The sequence below is a fragment of the Phlebotomus papatasi genome, chromosome 2, assembly GCF_024763615.1.
Source record: "Phlebotomus papatasi isolate M1 chromosome 2, Ppap_2.1, whole genome shotgun sequence".
In the NCBI taxonomy this organism is placed as follows: Eukaryota; Metazoa; Arthropoda; class Insecta; order Diptera; family Psychodidae; genus Phlebotomus; species Phlebotomus papatasi.
Genome location: NC_077223.1, coordinates 73,971,248 through 73,991,667, shown reverse-complemented (window position 1 = coordinate 73,991,667; position 20,420 = coordinate 73,971,248). Strand labels below are relative to the sequence as shown.

At 31.4% G+C, this 20,420-nt stretch overlaps 1 protein-coding gene across 1 annotated transcript in view; it reads left to right on the top strand.

The window, feature by feature from the left end:
- The first annotated feature begins 10,296 nt into the window (after positions 1-10,296).
- LOC129804301 (uncharacterized) overlaps positions 10,297-20,420 on the top strand; it is a 267,476-nt gene continuing 257,352 nt past the window's right edge. The window contains exon 1 of the mRNA XM_055851467.1: positions 10,297-10,801. Coding sequence (XP_055707442.1) covers positions 10,721-10,801 — 81 coding nt within the window. The 5' untranslated portion in view covers positions 10,297-10,720. The remainder of the gene's footprint in view (positions 10,802-20,420) is intronic.

The following is a 20,420-nucleotide window of genomic DNA, read 5'->3' as shown; positions in this document are numbered from 1 at the left end:
AACTGATTTTTTTTTCATTTACACTCTTTCTAGGGGGAAGTGGGGCATTTTTGAATTGGAGCAGCTCTAAAATTAGGCATTTTTCTCCCATTTTTAAATGAAACTGGACCTGATTATGTTGATTTAGCTCAACAAACCACTTGCGAAGCTATATTACATTATGATAAGGCTCAATTACATTTTAAAATCGGATAAAAAATCCTAATTTCAAAGCTGCCGCAATTCAAAGGTGCTCCACTTTCCCTCATGAACCTTTGAATAATTAAACCTTTGAATAATTATTATTGGGAAGGTTGATAGGATGTATAGACGAAATGTTTGTCTTTATAACCTCTAATGGCCTCTACACACTAGGAGAAATTTCTTTAAAAAATACATTTTTTAAAGAAAATTTCCCCTATCCTTGTAGGCCAAAACGTCAGAATTTTTTTTTAAAAGGCAATTTTTGACGAAAATTGCTTCTAGTGTGTAGACCTAGACACCATGACTGTGTTATCACACTTGCACATTAAAATTTTAGTATGATTTCACATTAATTGTTGCTAATAAGCGTCCAAATGTGCGATTTGTGTCTTTAAATCACTTAATATTTAGAATTTGATCTTTTTGTTATATAGGGAGGCTTACTTCTCGAAAATTCGTCTAAAATGACTTTACTGATAATCCATCCATTAAACAATGGTAGTGCATTAGTTTAATTAACTAAGCATACTGGTTTTCTAACGTATAGGACTCTCCCGGGGCCAAAAGTTGCTATTTATAATTTCTAAAATCTAGGATTAATAAAAAGACTGTGTACCATAAAATCACTTTTCTGAACTAATTTTTTCTGTATTCTTTTTATTTATATTTTTTCTGCAAAATACTTTGAATTGAATAGGTTATTGTTATTACAATAGGTTATTACACTACAACGTTTTTCTCAAATTTAAATTGAGGAAATGCTGGTTTTGATCATTTTTGGTCGTATCGCATTTTTTAGGGTCACTTTTCAATACTCAAAATTTATCTCTATTCTATATACATCTTTCACTTACTTATTTTTATAAAAGACTTTGATTTAAATCCATTGTTGATAATTTTTTTAGCAGCACATCATCTTTCTTAAATTGAATTTGAGAAAGTATAAATTTTATACGTTTTTGATAATACAACCAAGATAAGATCAATAAATTCTTCTGTAATATTATTAGGGTAAGTAATTTTTATGCAAATCTTAAATAATAATGATTCCCCCATTTTCCTGATTTGTTTGAAGAATGCGTTTTGGCTTACTATCTACTAGCTTTTTGATGAACCTGTCTTCCACGTATCCAAAATTGCAGATTTTAACTACAAAACATTAGTTTATTGTCAATTATCTGTGTAAATATGACGAACAAAATTCCCCAAATATTTTCAATATGGTCAGGAGAACGAAGTGAGGAGACTACGCCAAGATTTTGATATTCTGAGCTGAAATCCAATCTAAGGTAAGGGAAGTATGTATCGGCCAGTTAAGAAAAATACTCCATAATTCGCTTAAAATAAATTATCTAAACCAGTTTTTGACATTCTAAAATGTGCCAATTGTAACTCCAGTATTACATTTATCTATATATCAACATTTGATTTCTTACTATTTAGAGAAATTAGTTAAAAAAATGGTAAAATTGCAATCATGCACTGCGCATATTGCATCGGCCATATAAAAGCAGATGAGGAAGATATCGGCCAGGAGTGTAGCAGGCATCGACCGGAAAATAAAACCCAAAAAAAATATCATAAATTTGAATATTTTTCTAATTGATTACGTTGTACTCGAAGCAACACTCTCTGACATCCACCCTTTACCAGAACCTAACCATCAAGACCACTTTTTAGCACTTTCCAGGGAGATTTTTGGTGAAGGTTGTCTGCATCTTCTCATTTTCACCACATTTTTGATCCAATCCTGGAGCTCGGACTTAAGGATAAGAAATCCAGTTTCGGCTTGATTCACGATCCTCCGGTTCACAAGCTTACGTAGTACAAGCTTACCAGTGATTTCCCTTTTGAATGCCTTCCGGAAAGTTTATCATTCAGGATCATTCTGGACACTCCATACTTTGCAGTCATATTCAAGAATATTCTCGTGCCGTCATGACATCCAGCACATTTTTCAATCTTTTCTCTGATATTGCAGTTTCTAAAAGACCTCCTTCAAGATGTTTAACATTGATAAAATGCGAAATTCACACTGAGGAAATCCTTTTTCACAACAAAAACATTACCGACATAACCTCAACTGCTCGCGAAAATGACATCGAAATGCGATGAAAAATGGCCGGTGGGCTCTGTACTTGGAACAAAACGTACTTCCTCTCAATTAACAAATTAATTCTAATTATGCGTAGCGAGACAATTAAAAAGTGTTCTGATACTAAAAGTAGAATAATTAAGTAGTATTTTTTTATTCAGACATTTTCGTAAATAATTTAAATAAGGTATAATTCCTTATTTTGTGTCACTGAAATTCTAGTATAAAATCATAAGAATTTGAGAAATGGCTACTTTTTGATTAAGACTCTGACACAGTGTTTCAATTAATTAGATGAATAATTATATTTTGTTAAAAAGTCGACGAAAAACTCAATTCAGAAGATCATATATGAACAAACGTAATATATTTTGTATTAGATAATTAGTAAAACGTAGTTAGTAATTTTTAAATATTCATTTTTATCTTGGTGGCCGATATCTTCTGCAAGCTGGCCGATACAAGGTACAATGGCCGATATATACTTCTCTTACCTTAAATGTTCTGCGCTCACATGCATTCAAGGCAAAGGGAAAATTATTACACAAACCATTTTTATTTTTTATTGATCATTTTTAATTATTTACTGGTTAATTTAAATTTTTTACTCACTAAATTTGCTAATATATTAACCAAAATTGAAGTCATAAAATAAATTAGTAAGCGGGAATGTTTTCTTTTATTTAAGTGCAAAAAATTCACTTCAGTCCTTTTAATCAATAAGTATTAATACTGTTATACTTATTTAATTTCATCATAAATCATAACTTTACTCTCAAAATCATTCTCCTTTTTATATATTTGTTCAGTTAAAATTCTTATTTGAATTAGTTGTTACATTAAAATATATTTGAAAAATTAGAAATAAAATAAGAGAAGAAACATTGTGAATAATTTTCGGTGAATTAATAACGAAACTCTTATTTGAATAACTCTATATAGCTTTGCCTTAACCTTTATCTAATACTTGAAAAATCACATAACTTTAGGCAATTTTTTTCATTGTCTTTTCAATTTCAAACCTCTCTTCGTATAACAAACAGTTACTGCAGAGCAACACACCTTCAACATAAAATACGACATAATAAAACACTAAGCTTATCTCGCAATCGACACCCCATTTACTGAATTATTTCCTTGGAATTAAAACAAGGAGTGTCTGTTGAGGGTGGATGTACTTGTAGACATTGTCTCGTTACATTTTTTGTGGAACTAAATGATTCCATTTTCAAGAAATTGTTTCGAAGAAAAGGTGCGGCTGAATGTCTTCGGGGGGAAAACGTCTTTTCCTCCACAAGGTGATAACTAAACGCGTTATACAATGATGTGAAAATACATAAAATGATCCTTTTCTGATCCAAAAAACACTGAAAAACTAATTCATTTAGAAGACACTAATTTTTTCTCATAAGACAAATATGTGTCATATACATTTAATATACACAATACGTGTGTAGTGTGTACATACATATATCATTATATATTTTTATAGTTCTGCGGAAAAACATTTTTTTTGCAATTTGAAAAAAAAATTGTATATTCCTCGCTGCCTCTGTCCCTGTTCTTTGGATTTCAGCGAAAATATTTCATAGGCAAATTTCTCTTTCTGGGCTGTTCGCTAATGTGTGTAAATAAACATTTTAGTATTTTTTAATGTTGCACCCTTTTTAACTCATTCTGGACTTCAAAACCATAACATAAACAATTTTTCTGTGATTTCCACTGTGATCACGAAGCTGAGACATGAAAAGAGGATAGACGATAAAAACTGCAAAAATATCTTGATAGAAATTTCAGTCACGCCAAACTATTTTTATTATAATGCTCATGGTAATTTTATAATGATTCTTTTTCAATTTCAAAATTCCTCTTAGGTTTTTGACTAAAAAGCTTCACATGCTATGGCAAAGAGATCAATAGACGATCGAAATTAAAATGAGCTTATTATGAATCAGTAATCCAATGAAATTTGACATTAAAATTTTGATTAATTGATCTGTTGCAGAGCAAAAGAAATATGAGGATTTATATTACAAGTTAAATTCGCATAAATAATATTGATCTATGTTTTACCTTAGAAATTTTTGTATCAAATTTCACTCAAAACTTTCAGTTAGCTGATGTCTTGCTCCGAATATTTCTCTCAGCGGTATTTTAAAAGTTTTTCTCATGATTTTCCTTTCTATTGTGACGAGGCTTTTACAGCATGCTTTTAATGTTGTGTCTTTCTTCTATGTCTTTTGAACATTTTTCCTATGAAATGGTTTTTCTAGTGTTAAACACGATGAACAAATTAATACGTTTTTTTTAAAATTAGTTTTAGCATCTTTTTAATAATATTTAATAAATCGTTAAATATCTAAATTCTAAATAAAGACTGATTATGAGTCAAAGGAATCTTATCTTATATTAGTTAATATTTAGTATAAACATTAAAAATATCTAATTCTTAGCTATAGGTTTTCGACGTTTCATATCTGGCGGATATTAAGTCGAAATTGATATGCAGATTTTCAGGAAAATTTAGAAAGTAGTGTCGGATATGATGTATGCATATTTTTCTCGTCTACACTCAGAAAACAGCTCTGTGGAAACGGGTCTTGATTTAGCTCTTGAAATAAGAACGGGCATTTGTGTCTTGGGTTAAAGACTATTTTACTTAAAGAAAAGCATTTATTTTAGAATACGCTTTGCCTCAAGAACGTACAGTCTTTGAATTTACATGCGTGGAAAAAATATAATTTCAAGTACTGAGTAGTTCTTAAAGCAAAGCTAAATGAGTTTTGATTCTAGTATCAAATTTTCTCTGTTATATCGCGACAAAATCGACGTACGCTCACAATTAAAAAGAGAAAATTAAATTCACATTTTTTTTAATGAACCACCATTACATATACTTTTTAAACTGTAACTTGTCACATTCCCTCATTTTCTACTGAAATCCAAGCGAAATTGATCAAGTTTTATCCAACTCGAGACTCACATTTGGGAAGATATTTTTCCATCCGACTATCGATGAGTGAGATGCCTCTGAATATCGTGACATTTTTTTTTCACAAGACCACCTCGCAAAATTCTTTCAAATATTTCACTATATAAATTTTCAAAATAAAAAATCATATTTCCACAACACTCCAGAGACTCGAGCAAAGCTTATTAGACACAATGTTTTATTTTCCAGAAAAAAATGTTTTTCGTTTTTCGAACGTATTTCACCTATTTTCCACTTATTTCTTGTCGGCACTGTAATTTATTAAACCAAAAGACACTTCACTACCTGTAGAGACTTCTGCCCACAATTTTAACTATAATTTCATTGAGAAAACTCTCGAAAACAATCACAACTTTGCGAATTAATTGCACTGTGAATTGTTTTGTCTGTCATTTGACAGCACTGGAAGCCACTGAAAATTTTCTAGAGAGACGGTACTCTCTCTCTCTCTCTCTCAAGACACGGCAGCTCTTAGTTGATCTGTTTTAGAAAACAGCTCTTGATTCTAAGCACGACATGTTTAGGTTGATTCGGGTCTTAAAATATTCTTACAGACAAGAGCTGTATTTTAGCAAGTCCCATACAAAGTTAGAACTGCCTTTTTCTGAGTGTACACTTTGTATAATACCTATATTACAGATTATGTCACAATATTCACAAAAAATTCCGAGGTTCACAAAATTATCAAGATCAGCCAAAAAAAAAAATAAAAAAAACAACTTTAAAATTTTTAATATGTCCCTTGTAACTCAATTACTGTGAAACTTCTTTTAGGATAATTTATCTAATCAATTCCTTTAATAAAATTCTATACTGAAAAGGAGTGACAAAGTGTATCGGGCTTTTTTTCCTCATAACTTTAACCCTTTTTATATGTAAAAATATATCAACTTTTTTAAATGTTAATTTGACACCTTTCTAAGGGTAAAATTAACATGAAAAAGGGTAACTTTAACCCCTAATACACCTAAGAAGCATAATATTTACACCGATTTCGGATCAATATTGCAGGGTAAAATAAACATTTCCAGAATGTTATTTTAACTTTTTCGGATTTCTCTCAGTGTTCGATACTCTATTCTATACGTCAAAAATATTTTCGAATTATTCAATTTACCGGTTCTCAACCGATTTGAATCGATTTATAAATCATTGCAAACATTGTCCAGAATACACCTTAGGAGGAATATGATTGAAATTAGGATTAAAATTAGTTGTCGGTTATGAACGGGTTTAAACCTGATTGGAATCGATTAAGGCTTGTCAAGAATTCCAATACCTTTCCAACGAGCACAAGCATTTTACCACTCGGTCGAGAAATATGTTCTCTAAAGCCTTTTTAACCTTTGACATTGAAAAACCGGTATAAGGAGTAATTCAACAGTATTTTCCTATAATGGTGCCTACACATGTACAATGTACACTAGAAGCAATTTTCGTCAAAAAATGGCTTTTTAAAAAGTTCTGGCGTTTTTGCCTACAAGCATAGGGGAAATTTTCCTTAAAAATGCATTTTTTGAAGAAATTTATATTAACGTAGAGGCCATAAGGAAGAAAAAACCGTCTGGGTAATCTATAAAACATATCTAAAAATGGAAGAAAAGCACAAGACGAGTTTTTCACAGATCCATAAATCACTGAAAAAAAATCGTCCAAAATCATTAGATTTCAAATCTTTAAATTAGTCTTTAATAAAGCCTTTAGCCAAAACCTGAATTGCAACAATCATTAAAAAATTATATTAAAAATTTAACTTAATTGCATAAATGCAACTTCTTGATATTTAGTTTTGAAGCTTTAAGCAGCAAAGATTTTGAAGTAATTTTGTATATTAATGTGATAAATTTTTAGGCTATCATATTTAATTAAAAAAAAAACAGTAAGCTGAAATAAAATAGTGTACTTTAATTTTAAAATTTGATCATGGGATCTTTTAAATCCATAAATACTGTAAATTTTTAGCTTGTAATAAAGGCTCTTAACGTGATTTGACCAGTCAATTGGTCGGATGGTAGTGTGTTTGCTCTATCTGCAAGTGTTCCGGGTTTGAATTCTCTTTAGGTTATCAAATATTTTCTGGAGTTAAAGATGCTCGAATAACACCCAGTGAACTTAAATTCTCTTGCAGAAAGGTCTATACTCTATATAACTATTAGGTATTATTATCCTCTAACTCAATAATTGATTTTTACACTAAACGTTTAACTGAAATCTTAACAGAATTAGAGGGACAATGAATTGTCACTGATGACTACCCAAGAAGCTATTTTTTCTTAATATAGTCTTGTAGAATTCCCTAAGTAAGGCATTATAGAACCAAAAATCTTTTTATTTGCTTATAACGGTCTTGGTTCCAGAGATTACTATAAGTGGCGCACTCTTAAGGATATTAAGAGCTTTTAGGAACTTCAACAGAAAATTCCGACTTTAAGTCTTTTAAAAGTGCACTAAAAGACTTGTTTAATACTTGGTTTTATAAGGCAGCTATTTTGTTTCTTGGGTATTCAATTTTGAAAAAAAATAAATGCTTTTTATGGTAAATATTTATCTTAAAAGTTTAAGTTCTATTTGTCCCAGAATTTAGAAATTGTTTACTATCTCTCTTTGTTTGCTAGAGGGTAAATTTCGATTTAGAACCTTATCTAGAACCAAAAAGGGTCACCAAAAAATGCAAATAGCGGTGACACGGCTAGGGGAAAGTGCCCATCCTTTACACAATCCAAAACTTTATAATGACTAAATTTTTCCTGTGTTTCTGAATAAATGTGACTTCGCAATATATTTAAAAAAAAATGATATTTTCTCTTAGATTTTAAAATATGGGTTCAATGGGTCACAATTATTTTAAAATTAAAAAAAAATTAGTCAATATAAAGCTTGGGACCGTGCAAAGCATGGGTACTTTCCCCTAATGAGGTGAAATTTGAAATTCCGAAAAAAGCAAAATTTTGTATTAACCAATTTAAAGGTCGCACAACTTTCCTAATCTTTAAGGATGATTGGAATACCGGCATCCTACAGATAAAATGTGTTTTTTTTCTGAATTCATAAAGTGACTTCTTTCTAAAATTTGCACATAATCATTAAGTGGAAAATTACAAGAATTTAGGATATTTTTTCGCAAATCTCCAGCTGTTTGCTATATAATTTAATATTTAAGTTCAAAAGTGGGGAAATTTCAAATAATCGCATTTATGAATGAATTATTTTTTTTATATTTTTCATTTTTTGTTTTGTTTTGAAAGACTTCTTGGAACTAGAAAGTATAATAATTATAGGGGGAACTGGGGCAGTAGTGAACTGGGGTAGTTGTAAACACTGTGATTATTTTCATTAATTTTAAGACTCCAGAGGATAAAACCCATAAGCATTCATAGATACCATGGGGATGTATGTCCACAGATGAATTGGTCAATAAAATCCTAATACTTTAAAAATAAAAATCATTTTTCCCGAAAATGTTGATATTTCGATTATTTTGGTCATTTGGATTTCCAACTGGAAATTAAAAACTGTGTAAAATAATCGAAATGTGGCAATACCAGTTCTTTCCTACATCTTTTAGGATTATATTTATGCATTTACTAGAGAAATTGAGATTCACATTATTTCAAAAGAATTAATAATTGGTCAGAAAACAGCATTTGGGGTAGATGTAAACAGGCAATTTCAATTTCACAAAATGAGTAGGAAAAAGAGCGGGAAATTTACCTTCATGCGAAATATCTATAATTCATAGATTACGAAAAAAATTGGTGGTGCTGTGTTCAATAAAAAGTCACATGATGTCAAAATATGGGGAAACTCCATTGAAAAATGTCTTTGATATGCATACTTTTAGTTTTTTTGCTATTTTAATTATTCTTTGTAAAAAGTATCGTGATTTTTTGAAAAATATGCAGTCTTTATATATCTCTTAAGTAATTAAAATAATCTAAAGTGGTGCAAAGTTAATTTCAAGGGTGGAAAAAAGGGTGTTTGCATCCTCCCCAGAAACTTTACTTTACTTCTACCCCAGGTATTTTGTGAAAAGAGAAAAATGCACGGTGACACAAATTTTATTTTTATGGAAAACTCAATTGTTTTCCAGCATCCGCATTACCTTCGATGTATTGCCTATACACAAGGGTAAAACATGAGCTAAGAAAGATTTTCCAAAAAATTACGGTGTCCTTGGAAAATCACCTCAAATTCGCATCTATCGAAAATGGTTACATGTGCCCCAGTCTCCCCTATGTGATATTCTTCACAAGAATGGGAATTATCATTCTTTTGTGTTTTCGGGAAAATGTCTCATATTTCACGGATTATAGAGGTTCCAATATCTTATACAAGTAAAAAAAAATCAACAAATACGTCTATTTATATTTTCCAAGGGGTTGGTTTTTCTTGCCGGCCTTACAGGGTTAAAGTACATTTAATAATAAATATATTATTTAATAATAAATAATATACAGGGTTAAAGTACAGAACCAATTGCATAAATACTAAATAATTATTAATAATAATTTATGAGTTTAAAATTTTACCCTACGCCAATTTATATTTTCTGCTTCAATAGATCTTTAAATAATAGAATTTCTAATGAATGGATTTCTTAATGCAACGAATTTGTCTATTCCTTAATGATTATTGAAAATTAGAAGAAAACATAAATAGTAATATATAAATGTTCTTATCTACAATCCACTGATATTAGATGTTAGTTTCCTTTTTTTAATAAGATTATTAATAACCAACAAACGGAAAAAACTCGATAGTTTTTAATAAATGAATTTCATTTCTTGAGAAAGATGCCTTTACGAGTTGAAAAAAACAAAACCAACAGTGGAAGATATCAAACTCTCTTGTGCATACAATAGCATAGCATAAAAATTACACACAATATTATTTGCTATAGAGTGCGATTATGAATGAGGCATCAACACCAAGTGAATTTTTCCCGCTTCTTTGCTGCCGGAGTGTATGGAGTTTACTGCGCGCAACGTTGACGGTTGAGGCATTTTTCGATGATACCCATCCATTCAGTTTATCGTGAGTCGCGGCAACTATTGTTGTGTGTCTCTATCACAAGAGTGTTCATTTTCACATTTTTTTTTTAAATTTAAATCCTTCATCCACCACACCTATCGAAGTCCTCTGCATATCGGTTTTATTGCCCTATTTTCCAGTGCAATGCATTTTAGTTCTCAGTTAATCCTCTTTGTGCTTGGAAATTGACTCAACTTATTTAGGAAATATATTAAATGGTGTTTTTAAAGAGAATCCCGTGAATTTGCATTTTCCTTGTGTGTGCTTTAACAATGATGATGGTGTATAAATTACTTGTGCAAACGTTGGATTATTTGAACTGACAGAAGGAACCTTGAAGTCATCTTAGCTGTTGGTGGACGTTGGAGAGTTATATTACATATGAGTGGGTGAAGAGTTGAAAAGAAAACACAGAAGAAATGGCATATGTAGTGTGGAGAGTTCTTATGAAAAAGTACACCAAAGCTCGTCTTGGAATACAGCGAAATCCTCAACTTTTAGTAAGTACTCCGGTACTTGTCCACTTTTGTAGCTATTTTCCTGATCATTGTTGACCAATTATCCAATCTACTACATTTTAATGAGATTTCATCATATAGTCGCACAATTAATTAAATACAAATAAATATAATTACATTATTATTATAGTTGGTATTTTCTTTCATAAAAATTTGCAAATGTCATAAATGAAATTGACTTACAAAACAAGCTTACGTTGCAACAACCAGTCAATTAATAAGCACATTTTATTAATTTTGGTAATTGTATTTACTCAGTCATTCAAATCTGACAAGACCATTATTTTCTGGGTTATATTTAGGCGTGTCACTTGATGGATTGTTAAACAAAAGTAAAAGAATTTATTTTACATAGAGATTCCAAAAAAAATCGGCTCTAAATAAATAATTATACTTATGTGTTATTGAGTTCAACAAGATGTGTTATAGAACATATTGGCGAAAATTTTCTTATTGAACTACAAATAAATAAAAAAAAAGTGTTACGGAAGCCATAGCAAATTTCTTCTTTTTCTTGTATAGGGATAGGAGGGGTTCTTCTGATAGGGAGTTGAATTTTAATTTTCGTATGCTTTTGCAGTATATGTGCAGTATAGTGTACAAGTACATTCTATTTCACCCATGAACAATTCCAATTACCACGTACAGGACGCCACTTCTCTTTAATCCGAGACATCTTAAGCGGTTCTCATAAGACTAGAGGCTTATGCCCTAGACACAGACTTAAGCTGAGAGACGATTTAGTGGAAAATGATGGAAATGTAGTCTGACCATTATTTCTAATAATAATTACGCTAAGCCGTCTCTCGGCTAATCCTCAGGTCTGTCAAAGCCCTTAGTCCAGATTTCTAAAGGTTCCAAAACCCAAAATAGCAACCAATTTTATTGCTTATTATATTCTAATATAGGACACTTGCCTTTAATAACCCAATCTTAAGTTAATTTTTTTCAAAAAATCTTGACTTGTAAGAAATTAGAGCTGTTAAGCCATATGGCTAAGTCTTAGGTCTGAAACCCGTATTACGCCTTTCTAAACGCAATGCAAAATATTATTCATAATGCACAATTTATGTATAGACAGTTAAAATTTTATATAAAGTTAATGAACTTATTGAAAAGTTGTAGGTTTCGTTGGATTTCTCAGAATAAAAAGATTTAAAAATAAGGTCCCAATGTCCAAGGAGGATAATTTTTGGCATAACTAGGGGAAACTGGGGCACCACCAAATATGGGGTAGCACCAAACACTAATTTTTTTTTCTAAACTATTTGGACTACCTCGAGCATTTCTTCAGTGGACAAGCATCCCTACAATGCCTAAAACTTTTATAATTCTTGTCTTGTGAAGTCGAATATCCTATTAAAAAATTGCAGTGTTTGGTGCTACCCCGTGTTTGGCGGAGCCCCAGTTTTCCCTATGCAATACATTATTTTTTCTATTTTTTTTTATTTTGCTGTATTTCGTAGGTGAGGTACTTTAAAAAAATTAAGTCACTCCCTCTTTTAGAATATAGCAGTTTACGTAGCTGACCTTTTTTCACAATGTATTTGCCAAATGAATGTCAAACTAAATAGGTTAAGTTTCTCTTGTGTATTGGCTGTCTGAAAATGTACAGAGTAATTCCTAAATAATTATTTTTGGTCCTTAAAATCTTTATTTTTAAAAGCAATGCATGCGTGAAATTACCCTACCCTCCCCTATATAAAATTATTATTTTTATATTTTCAATGAAATAAAAATGTTTTTTTTTTGTTTTACGTATAACCCCGTCTAAATCTAAACGATCTATCTACTTTTTCAATTTAATATTTCATTTCGCCTTAGAATCCAGCCTAATAAAATATAGACCACGCCCCTAAAGTTGTTTAAAGACATCTTATTTATTATATTAAATGCCAAACGGCTATATCAGGCTGGGCATAGTCTCTTGCTTGACATTTGCCATTCAGAAAATATATGACTTATGTATGAAATGATTGTAAAAACGACTTATACACATGTAGGGGAAAGTACTCTCCTTTCGAACGTTCATGCCTTCGAATAATGTGAATTTTCTTTTAGTTTTCCTAAAAGAGTATTGATATTAATAATAAAAATAATAATAATAATAATTGTTATTATTGATATTTATGTGAAAGTCTCTTAGGAAAAGTAAAATAAATTCACATTATTCGAAGGCATGAACGTTCTAAGGGAGAGTACTTTCGCCTACATAAAATATTTCATTTTATTTCTTCTCTTTATTATTTAAAAAGTTTCGTAGGTCTCTTAGAATGTCTAAAGCCTATTAGCCTTGTCTAACCAAAAACTATTAAGGATTTACACATTAAAAAACATTTATGAAAATTTTAGAATTCTTTCAAATTATTTATTAAACTCTGCCCACATTAAAATTTGTGGGACTGACTTGTTATTGGAGTATTATACTGGTTTCGGATTGGAAATTTAATACAGTTCTCGATCGTCCTGAAATTCTAAATAGCAAACAATTTTAGTTAATTTTCAAAATATAATAAAACATTATCCTTTATTATGCAATCTTAAATCTTTTTTTTCTAATAGTATTACCTGTTAAAGAATTATATAAGTTAAGTTATATGGCTAAATCTTAGGTCCTTGACACTCTTACGACTTAAGCCGAGAGATGGCTTTTAGTGGAAAATGATGGAAAAGTAGTATAACCATAGTTTCGAATATAATTACGCTAAGCCGTCTCTCGACTAATCATCATGTCTATCAATGCCCTTAGCTTTGAAAACAGTGGTACGGAGTCAAACATTGAAAATAGTTGTGATTATGTAGTAATCACACCTAATTAAAAATTTTTAGCTTTACTTAATGAATTTTAAGGACCAGCACACACCGTTGCAAATGTGAATTATTGTACACATTTCCGTTGAAATTAACATAACTGTCCTGTATCTCTCTGTGTAAAACTTTTGCTCCCGTACTGAGTAATAGATAAAATTACTGCCGTTCATAAAAAAGAGTGCAAAATATTGAGATCACAATACTATTATTATTTACATTTTCTCCGTGAAAATGTCTACAATCTGTACTTAAAACCTGAAGCATGGTGAAAAAGATGAAAAAAACAATTGCTTCACGATATGATCTTCAAGTGGTAATGAACCCGGTAAAAGACGTGGAATTAAAATATTCATCTCTTTCATCACTTTAAAAGTTAATTAGTTATTTCAAATTAATCTTTTTCCTTAATTAAATTCTTAGTTTAATGTGTTCATCATTGTATTTTCTACGATAACATGTTGTATTATTTCCAGAGTGGTAAACTTTAGCAGATTTTTATTTCTCATGGTGACAGGGATAAAATTATGTGCTAATAAGATTAACAATAATGTTATTTTATCGGCAACAATTCTATTTGATTTTGCTAAGGGGGTTGAAGAACTATAAAATTTATTTAAAAAAATCTTAGATTTTTAATAAATTCATTTGGATTATGAGGATTTTATATACCAATTCTGTAGAAGGTACAAGCAGAAGAAATGCAGAAAAAGTGATTCAGAATTCAGAAGTAGCACACAAAACTTTTTTATAAAAATCTATGGACGATTTGAAAAACAAAATTATAAAAAAATAATGTTGAAATTTTACTAATAATACCACTCCTATAATATATGAGTTATTGTAAGTAATAGCAATCTAGAACAACCATTTCCTATTAAAATAGCCGGTTTTTGCTCTGAGCGTATCACATGATCTTCACGATCATTCCAAGATCCCTTAAAACTCTTAGGGGAGACCAGGGAAGAATTAGACAGCAAATGAAATTTTTCATTGCATATAATTTGTAAGAAAAATGTTTGCAACAGGCTGATAAATATTTCAATGAATAGGAAAGGATGTGTTTTCTTCGAATATGGTTTCTTCAATATTCCTTCTACAGCAAGCTATAACATCCTACTGTCTATTACCATGCGTGGCTAATTCTGTCTCAGTCTCCCCTACAAGGCTTTTAACAGAACAATTTTCCACGTTTGCATTTCCCAAAAATTTACCTATTTAAGGATTAGCTTTCAATTCATCATTAAATAGGCGTTAACTCTTTAAGAACGAGAGGGTTAAAAATTGAGGGTTAGAAAGAATTACTCCGTCCCGAAAAAAGTCGTACGTTTACTAGTACATTTTATATGAATGAATGTACGACTTTTTTGGGATAGAGGGAGTACTTTTCATGACTTTTTAGATGTAAACATAACTTTAGAAGACCGTAGAAAATTTTTTTGGAACACCAGTGTTCCAATCGTCCTTAAAGGATTAAGTGCTAGGTAACCTTTAAATTGTGAGTTTTTTTTAAACTAATTTCTTTATTTTCTATCAAATTTTCCCCGATCTCTACTTAAGTCATGCGTGAGTGATATGTAGTATTTATATAAAAAAAAAATTTACATATGAAAACTAAAAATTTTGAATTAAAGTTTTTGAGCTTAAATCATTCTATTGTGTCTTTATCTTTCGATATAAGGATAAAACATATATAGTAAGGCCATGTAACTCCGACGATTGCAAAACTCGGATGCCGCGACCGATTTAACTCTGATACATCCACTTAAAATATAATTTATATTTTTATTTCTGTAATTAATTACTGAAGTATCATATTATAACTATTCTACTTTAAGAAAAACCAAAAATTATATTTTTATCGGTTTAATAAGTGGGTAAAAGAAATATTTTTTAAGCTCGGGTCAGCTGGGTTGTGTACTAAAAATTTAATTTCTGAGAAAATTTTGCTGTTGACAGCTCGTCGCTGGAAAAAGTTTAGTGTTTTTTCTATATAATAAAACATTATTTGCAATCAAAATTATTAATAAAAGTTAGTGTAGTTATTGATCTACAAGGTGAGTAAGAGTTTATTGATAATATATTAATAATTCATACAGAAATAAGTGATTTTTGTGAATGTTTACATTTGGTTCAGAATTTGCATTGTTCAGGACTCTTTTTCTGTTTCAGATGCCAAAGGGAACAAAAGAAAAGACCTATAAGGACAAGCCCTACTCTAAGGAAGGTATTAGGAATGCCTTGCAGTGTGTACGAGATGGTTCTACCATAGCATATGCATCCAAAACATTTAATGTCCCAAGAACAACACTGCACAACAAATTGACCGGCAAATACCCAGAGGAGTGCCCCAATGGCAGGCCAACAATTCTTTCAAAAGAACAGGAAAAAGAACTTGTCAAATGGATCCTGGGATGTGCGGATGGCTGGCATCCCATCGGGAAGGAACAAGTTCTGGACAGCGTTAAACTCATCTGTGAGGTCTACAAAATTCCAAACCATTTTACAGCTGGAAGACCCGGAGACGTTTAGTTCAGGAATTTTCTTAAGCGTCATCCAGAGCTCAGCATGCGCAAGCCAAAATCCTTCTCATTGGAAAGAGCTACTGTTACTGCTGAAGACCTCACGGAATGGTTTCAGAATTGTCTTAAATATTTCACAGAACACAACCTTCTGAGCATTTCACCAGACCGTGTTTTTAATTGCGACGAAAGTGCCTTCTTTTTGACACCGGAAGATGGAAATGTCCTGTCCAGGAGAGGTTCACGTGTAGTTCCATCTCTTAAAAATTCAGGACCGAAGCAATGTATCACAGTACTCCTCAGGGTGTCAGCTACTGGCGAACTTGCTCCTCCAATGGCTGTTCATAAAACTGACATTACTCCAAAAATTGCTATTCACAACGCAGAAGGATGGAAAATGGGAACGTCACCACAGAGTGGCTGGATGGATGGGCCACTTTTCTATGCTGGTCTTTATTTCCCGAAAATTGTTTTCCAACATTCAGAGGAGTCCATTATCAATAACCAGCACGATCAGGCCACCGACAATAATCCTTCAAATGATCCAGTCATCCCTGGAAACCAACTCTCTGCAACTTCTGAGACTCAACCGATCTTCGACACACTAAAAAAATGCTATTTCTGGCCAGGAGAAATTCCAAAACGTCGTCAGAAGAAGAGGGTCAAAGCCAGCAATGTGAAACACCAGTATATTGTATCTTCCGAGGAAATTATCGCGGAACAGGAGGAAAAATTGAGGCAGGATTTACAAAAAAAGAAAGAAATTGCTGAACGGAAGTTGACCAGAGAGAGGAACAAAAATATAAGGGCAGAAGAAAAGGAGATAAAACTAAAGGAGAAACACATGGTAAAGGAAAAGGCTCAAATGCCAATTGAAGCTGAAAAGAAAAAACGTGGAAGGAAGTCAGCCAAGAAAACCGAGGAAAAATCAAAGAATTGAGTGCAATCTTAAAATAAATAAAAATATATTATATATAATTAAATAATAAATTATTGAAATGAATTGATGGAATAAAACTCTAAAAAATGTTTTTGAAATAATATCTTTTCATTTTTATGCATTAAACTTTTCCTTAAAATGAGCATCCGAGTTTGATCGAATTCAACGGAGTTACATAAAAGCGTCGCAGTAACATTCTTGCGCATATATTAATATTATCGTAATTTTATTAATTTTCATCAATATTATTGCTAAAATTCTATTTCTATTATGATTCTAAATTAAACAAAGAATAATTCTATTGATTTGGAATGGGGAAAAAATATTTCATCAGTCCAAAAACAAGCATTAAAGTCGCACTCTATGAAAAGTATCCGGATTACCTCTCTTTACTATATCTACATAATAAATGTAAATTTCATCGCATAATAGATTTAGAGTCACTGCTCCTACTTAAAATGTTGTTACTGTATAAAGGAAGGGTACTGTATAAAATAGCAAGGAATAAACCTCCACGTGTATTTAAGACTTTTTTCATTACTAAATTGGTGCTCCTGAACAGTCCCTGGGGCTAAAATTGAATACTGTATAAATAGATGGGATTATGAAGGAATTACACCTAAAATAACCCTTTGATTTTTTAATAAAATGTTCATAGCTAGAAATTCTTTTTTTATTTTTTAAGAATTTCAAGAATCCGCTTTTTGAAAATACATACTTTTGTTTAGTCATCTTTTTCACGGACTAGGCATAACAGTACATCATAGAGACTTGGGGTCTCCAGAAGACCTTTTCAATAAATTCGTGTGTAGGGCATTAATAAAATTACTCCAATCCCTTACTCCTCCATAAATCATTTTTTTTAAGTTTATTTGATTTTTTTGTATATTTTCGTCATGTCTAGTAATTTAGAATCTATCCTTTTAACAGTTTTTTAAGGGTTCAATAGTTCAATTAATACTTCAGGGAATTTGCTCTCAAACTTTTTATAAATCTATATGCTTTAAATTTAAACCGGTAGTAAATCGGTATGGTTATTGACTTTTGTTATCTTAAAATAATTTTCTATAACTTCTACTAAAGTTTTATTTCGTTGTAAATCGATTTATAGGAAAATGTTGATGGAGTAAAAAAATATTACGCGAATTCCTCGACTTTGAAACTATGTGCAAACCGTGCAAACGTTTGCAAGAAAAACTTCAACGTATCATGTCAATCCCATTGCTGGACCAATTAGGAGCGTATAATAAGGAATTTATGAAATCGAGCATTTTAGGTGTGTTTTTTAGAAAAACATAATATTTCAAAGTTAATAAAAAGTAAAAGGCTGCATTTAAAAATCTTTTAAAATAATAGAGTCAATTCACTCATCCGCAAATTGAGAGAGTTTTTTTTCTGGTGAATTGCATTCACGGAATATACAATTAAATGCAATTTTCCTCACTTTCAAACTAACTGAGAATATTTCTTGTTCACTGAAGCAATGTGTTAATTCAATTAATAAATGCACAAAATGAGCAAATCTTTTACTTCATCCATGTGAATAAGAGCGATTAGTGATGTTATCATTTTTGCATGTTTCAAGGATAATTGAAAGCCAGAAAAAGACATTTTATATTGATTTTGCTTTTTGATCAGGAAAATTCACATTTTGACACCACTTTAAAATAGAATACATGCATGTGATTTCCAACCAACATCATCGCTCGTCAACTATGGATGTTTTTTTTTCATAGGTTTCCATGAATCTTTCAACAGTTACATTAAAAGTACATACGCGCATTCCTTTATGCTATCGCATTGTCATGTTGCAAAGTCTTCGGCATATTTTGCTATTTGGTATGTTTTGTAAATCTGCATACTTGTGGGACACACCCAATGCTAAAGAACTTGTTGAAAATATTCACTAAAGAAAATAAACCGAGAGAACAAATGGAGGTTATTTTTCAGCCGCACGTTTTATACAAGTGTCAGAAAAAAAATCCAGAGCAAAAATCAAAATGACGGTTTCAACATAAGCAAATATTCTTTCACAGTTCATATACTCTTCCCAAGGTTATTTAGATGATTATTTTTTTAGTTTTTACCCTCTATTCGATTTATGAATATTTCTTAGCTCATTTTATGGGATTCTCTCAAGCATTACTTACGCTATGTGCTTTTTTGATGAAACAAATTTTACAAAATAGGTGAAATTGACCCAAGGATAAAAACGTTTAATGCAAACATTATGTTATGATTAAAGAGCATTTGAAAAAAAATTGCTGTAAATATCAATACCTAGAGAGTACATCACAAAGACCTTTCTTTCTTACAATAGTCACCTAAGGGGAGCATGTTCACTAAACAGTTATTCTTGCTTCCATACTCATCCTATATGTACGCAAAATTACATATAAGTGAGTCAATATTGAAGAAGAGGTCAGACAATTTGCAAATATTGCCGATTCACCTAATTCTAATGCTTCAATGTCTTCCTATGAATTGTGGTTAAGCCATAGGTAGCATTTTTAATTCTAAACCGAAATGGGTACTTGTTTTCCAAAAAGGAGTACCCAACTTCGCTGATTGCTCGAGTACCTCAAAAGATTTCCTATAATTTTTTTTTTTGAAGAATAAGAGTTTCTTTTTAGAGATGTATTGAGTTCGTAGTAGCTTATTTAATAAATTTTCTATTAGTTGAGATCCTGAACTAGTCCCCGGCGAGTGGCCTTCAAAGTTGAAGCCAATTTTTTACATTCATATACAAATGCGTATGGGAATTTTTCTGCACTCGTGACCGTTACACGATACATGTCAAAATTGAGGTGGGCCTTGTGTACAAGACTCTGGTCTTTGTAAACAGGGATAAATATACTATCTGTCTGTCTAAATGCGGTTTTGTTCTGAGAAGTGTCAGCTGAATTTCTGATCAATTTGTAAGTTGGCTTCAAACAGATCCAGATTAAAAAACACTTCGCCGGAGGCTAGATCCTGCACACTCTCACCGAATCTTAAGAAAATCTCATGTCCTCCAATCGGACCTACACTTTGCCAAAATATGTTTTACCCCATCCTGATCACAAATATGGGTCGCTAAAAAAAGTTTCCCGTTTGTGCGGCCATTTAGTCATCGATCTCTCTTTTATGGCAGGTCAAATTGTTGATCAACTGAACACAGGCCATATTTCATACATACATTCATTCGAAATCGGTCCTAGCCAAAATCCCGAAAGTCAAAATCACGAAAATCCAAAATCCTGAAGAGGCAAAATCCCAAATGGATGGAAATCCCGAATGGATCCATTCAGTAATAACCATTCGAAGAGACAAAGCCACTCCAAAGCCAAGT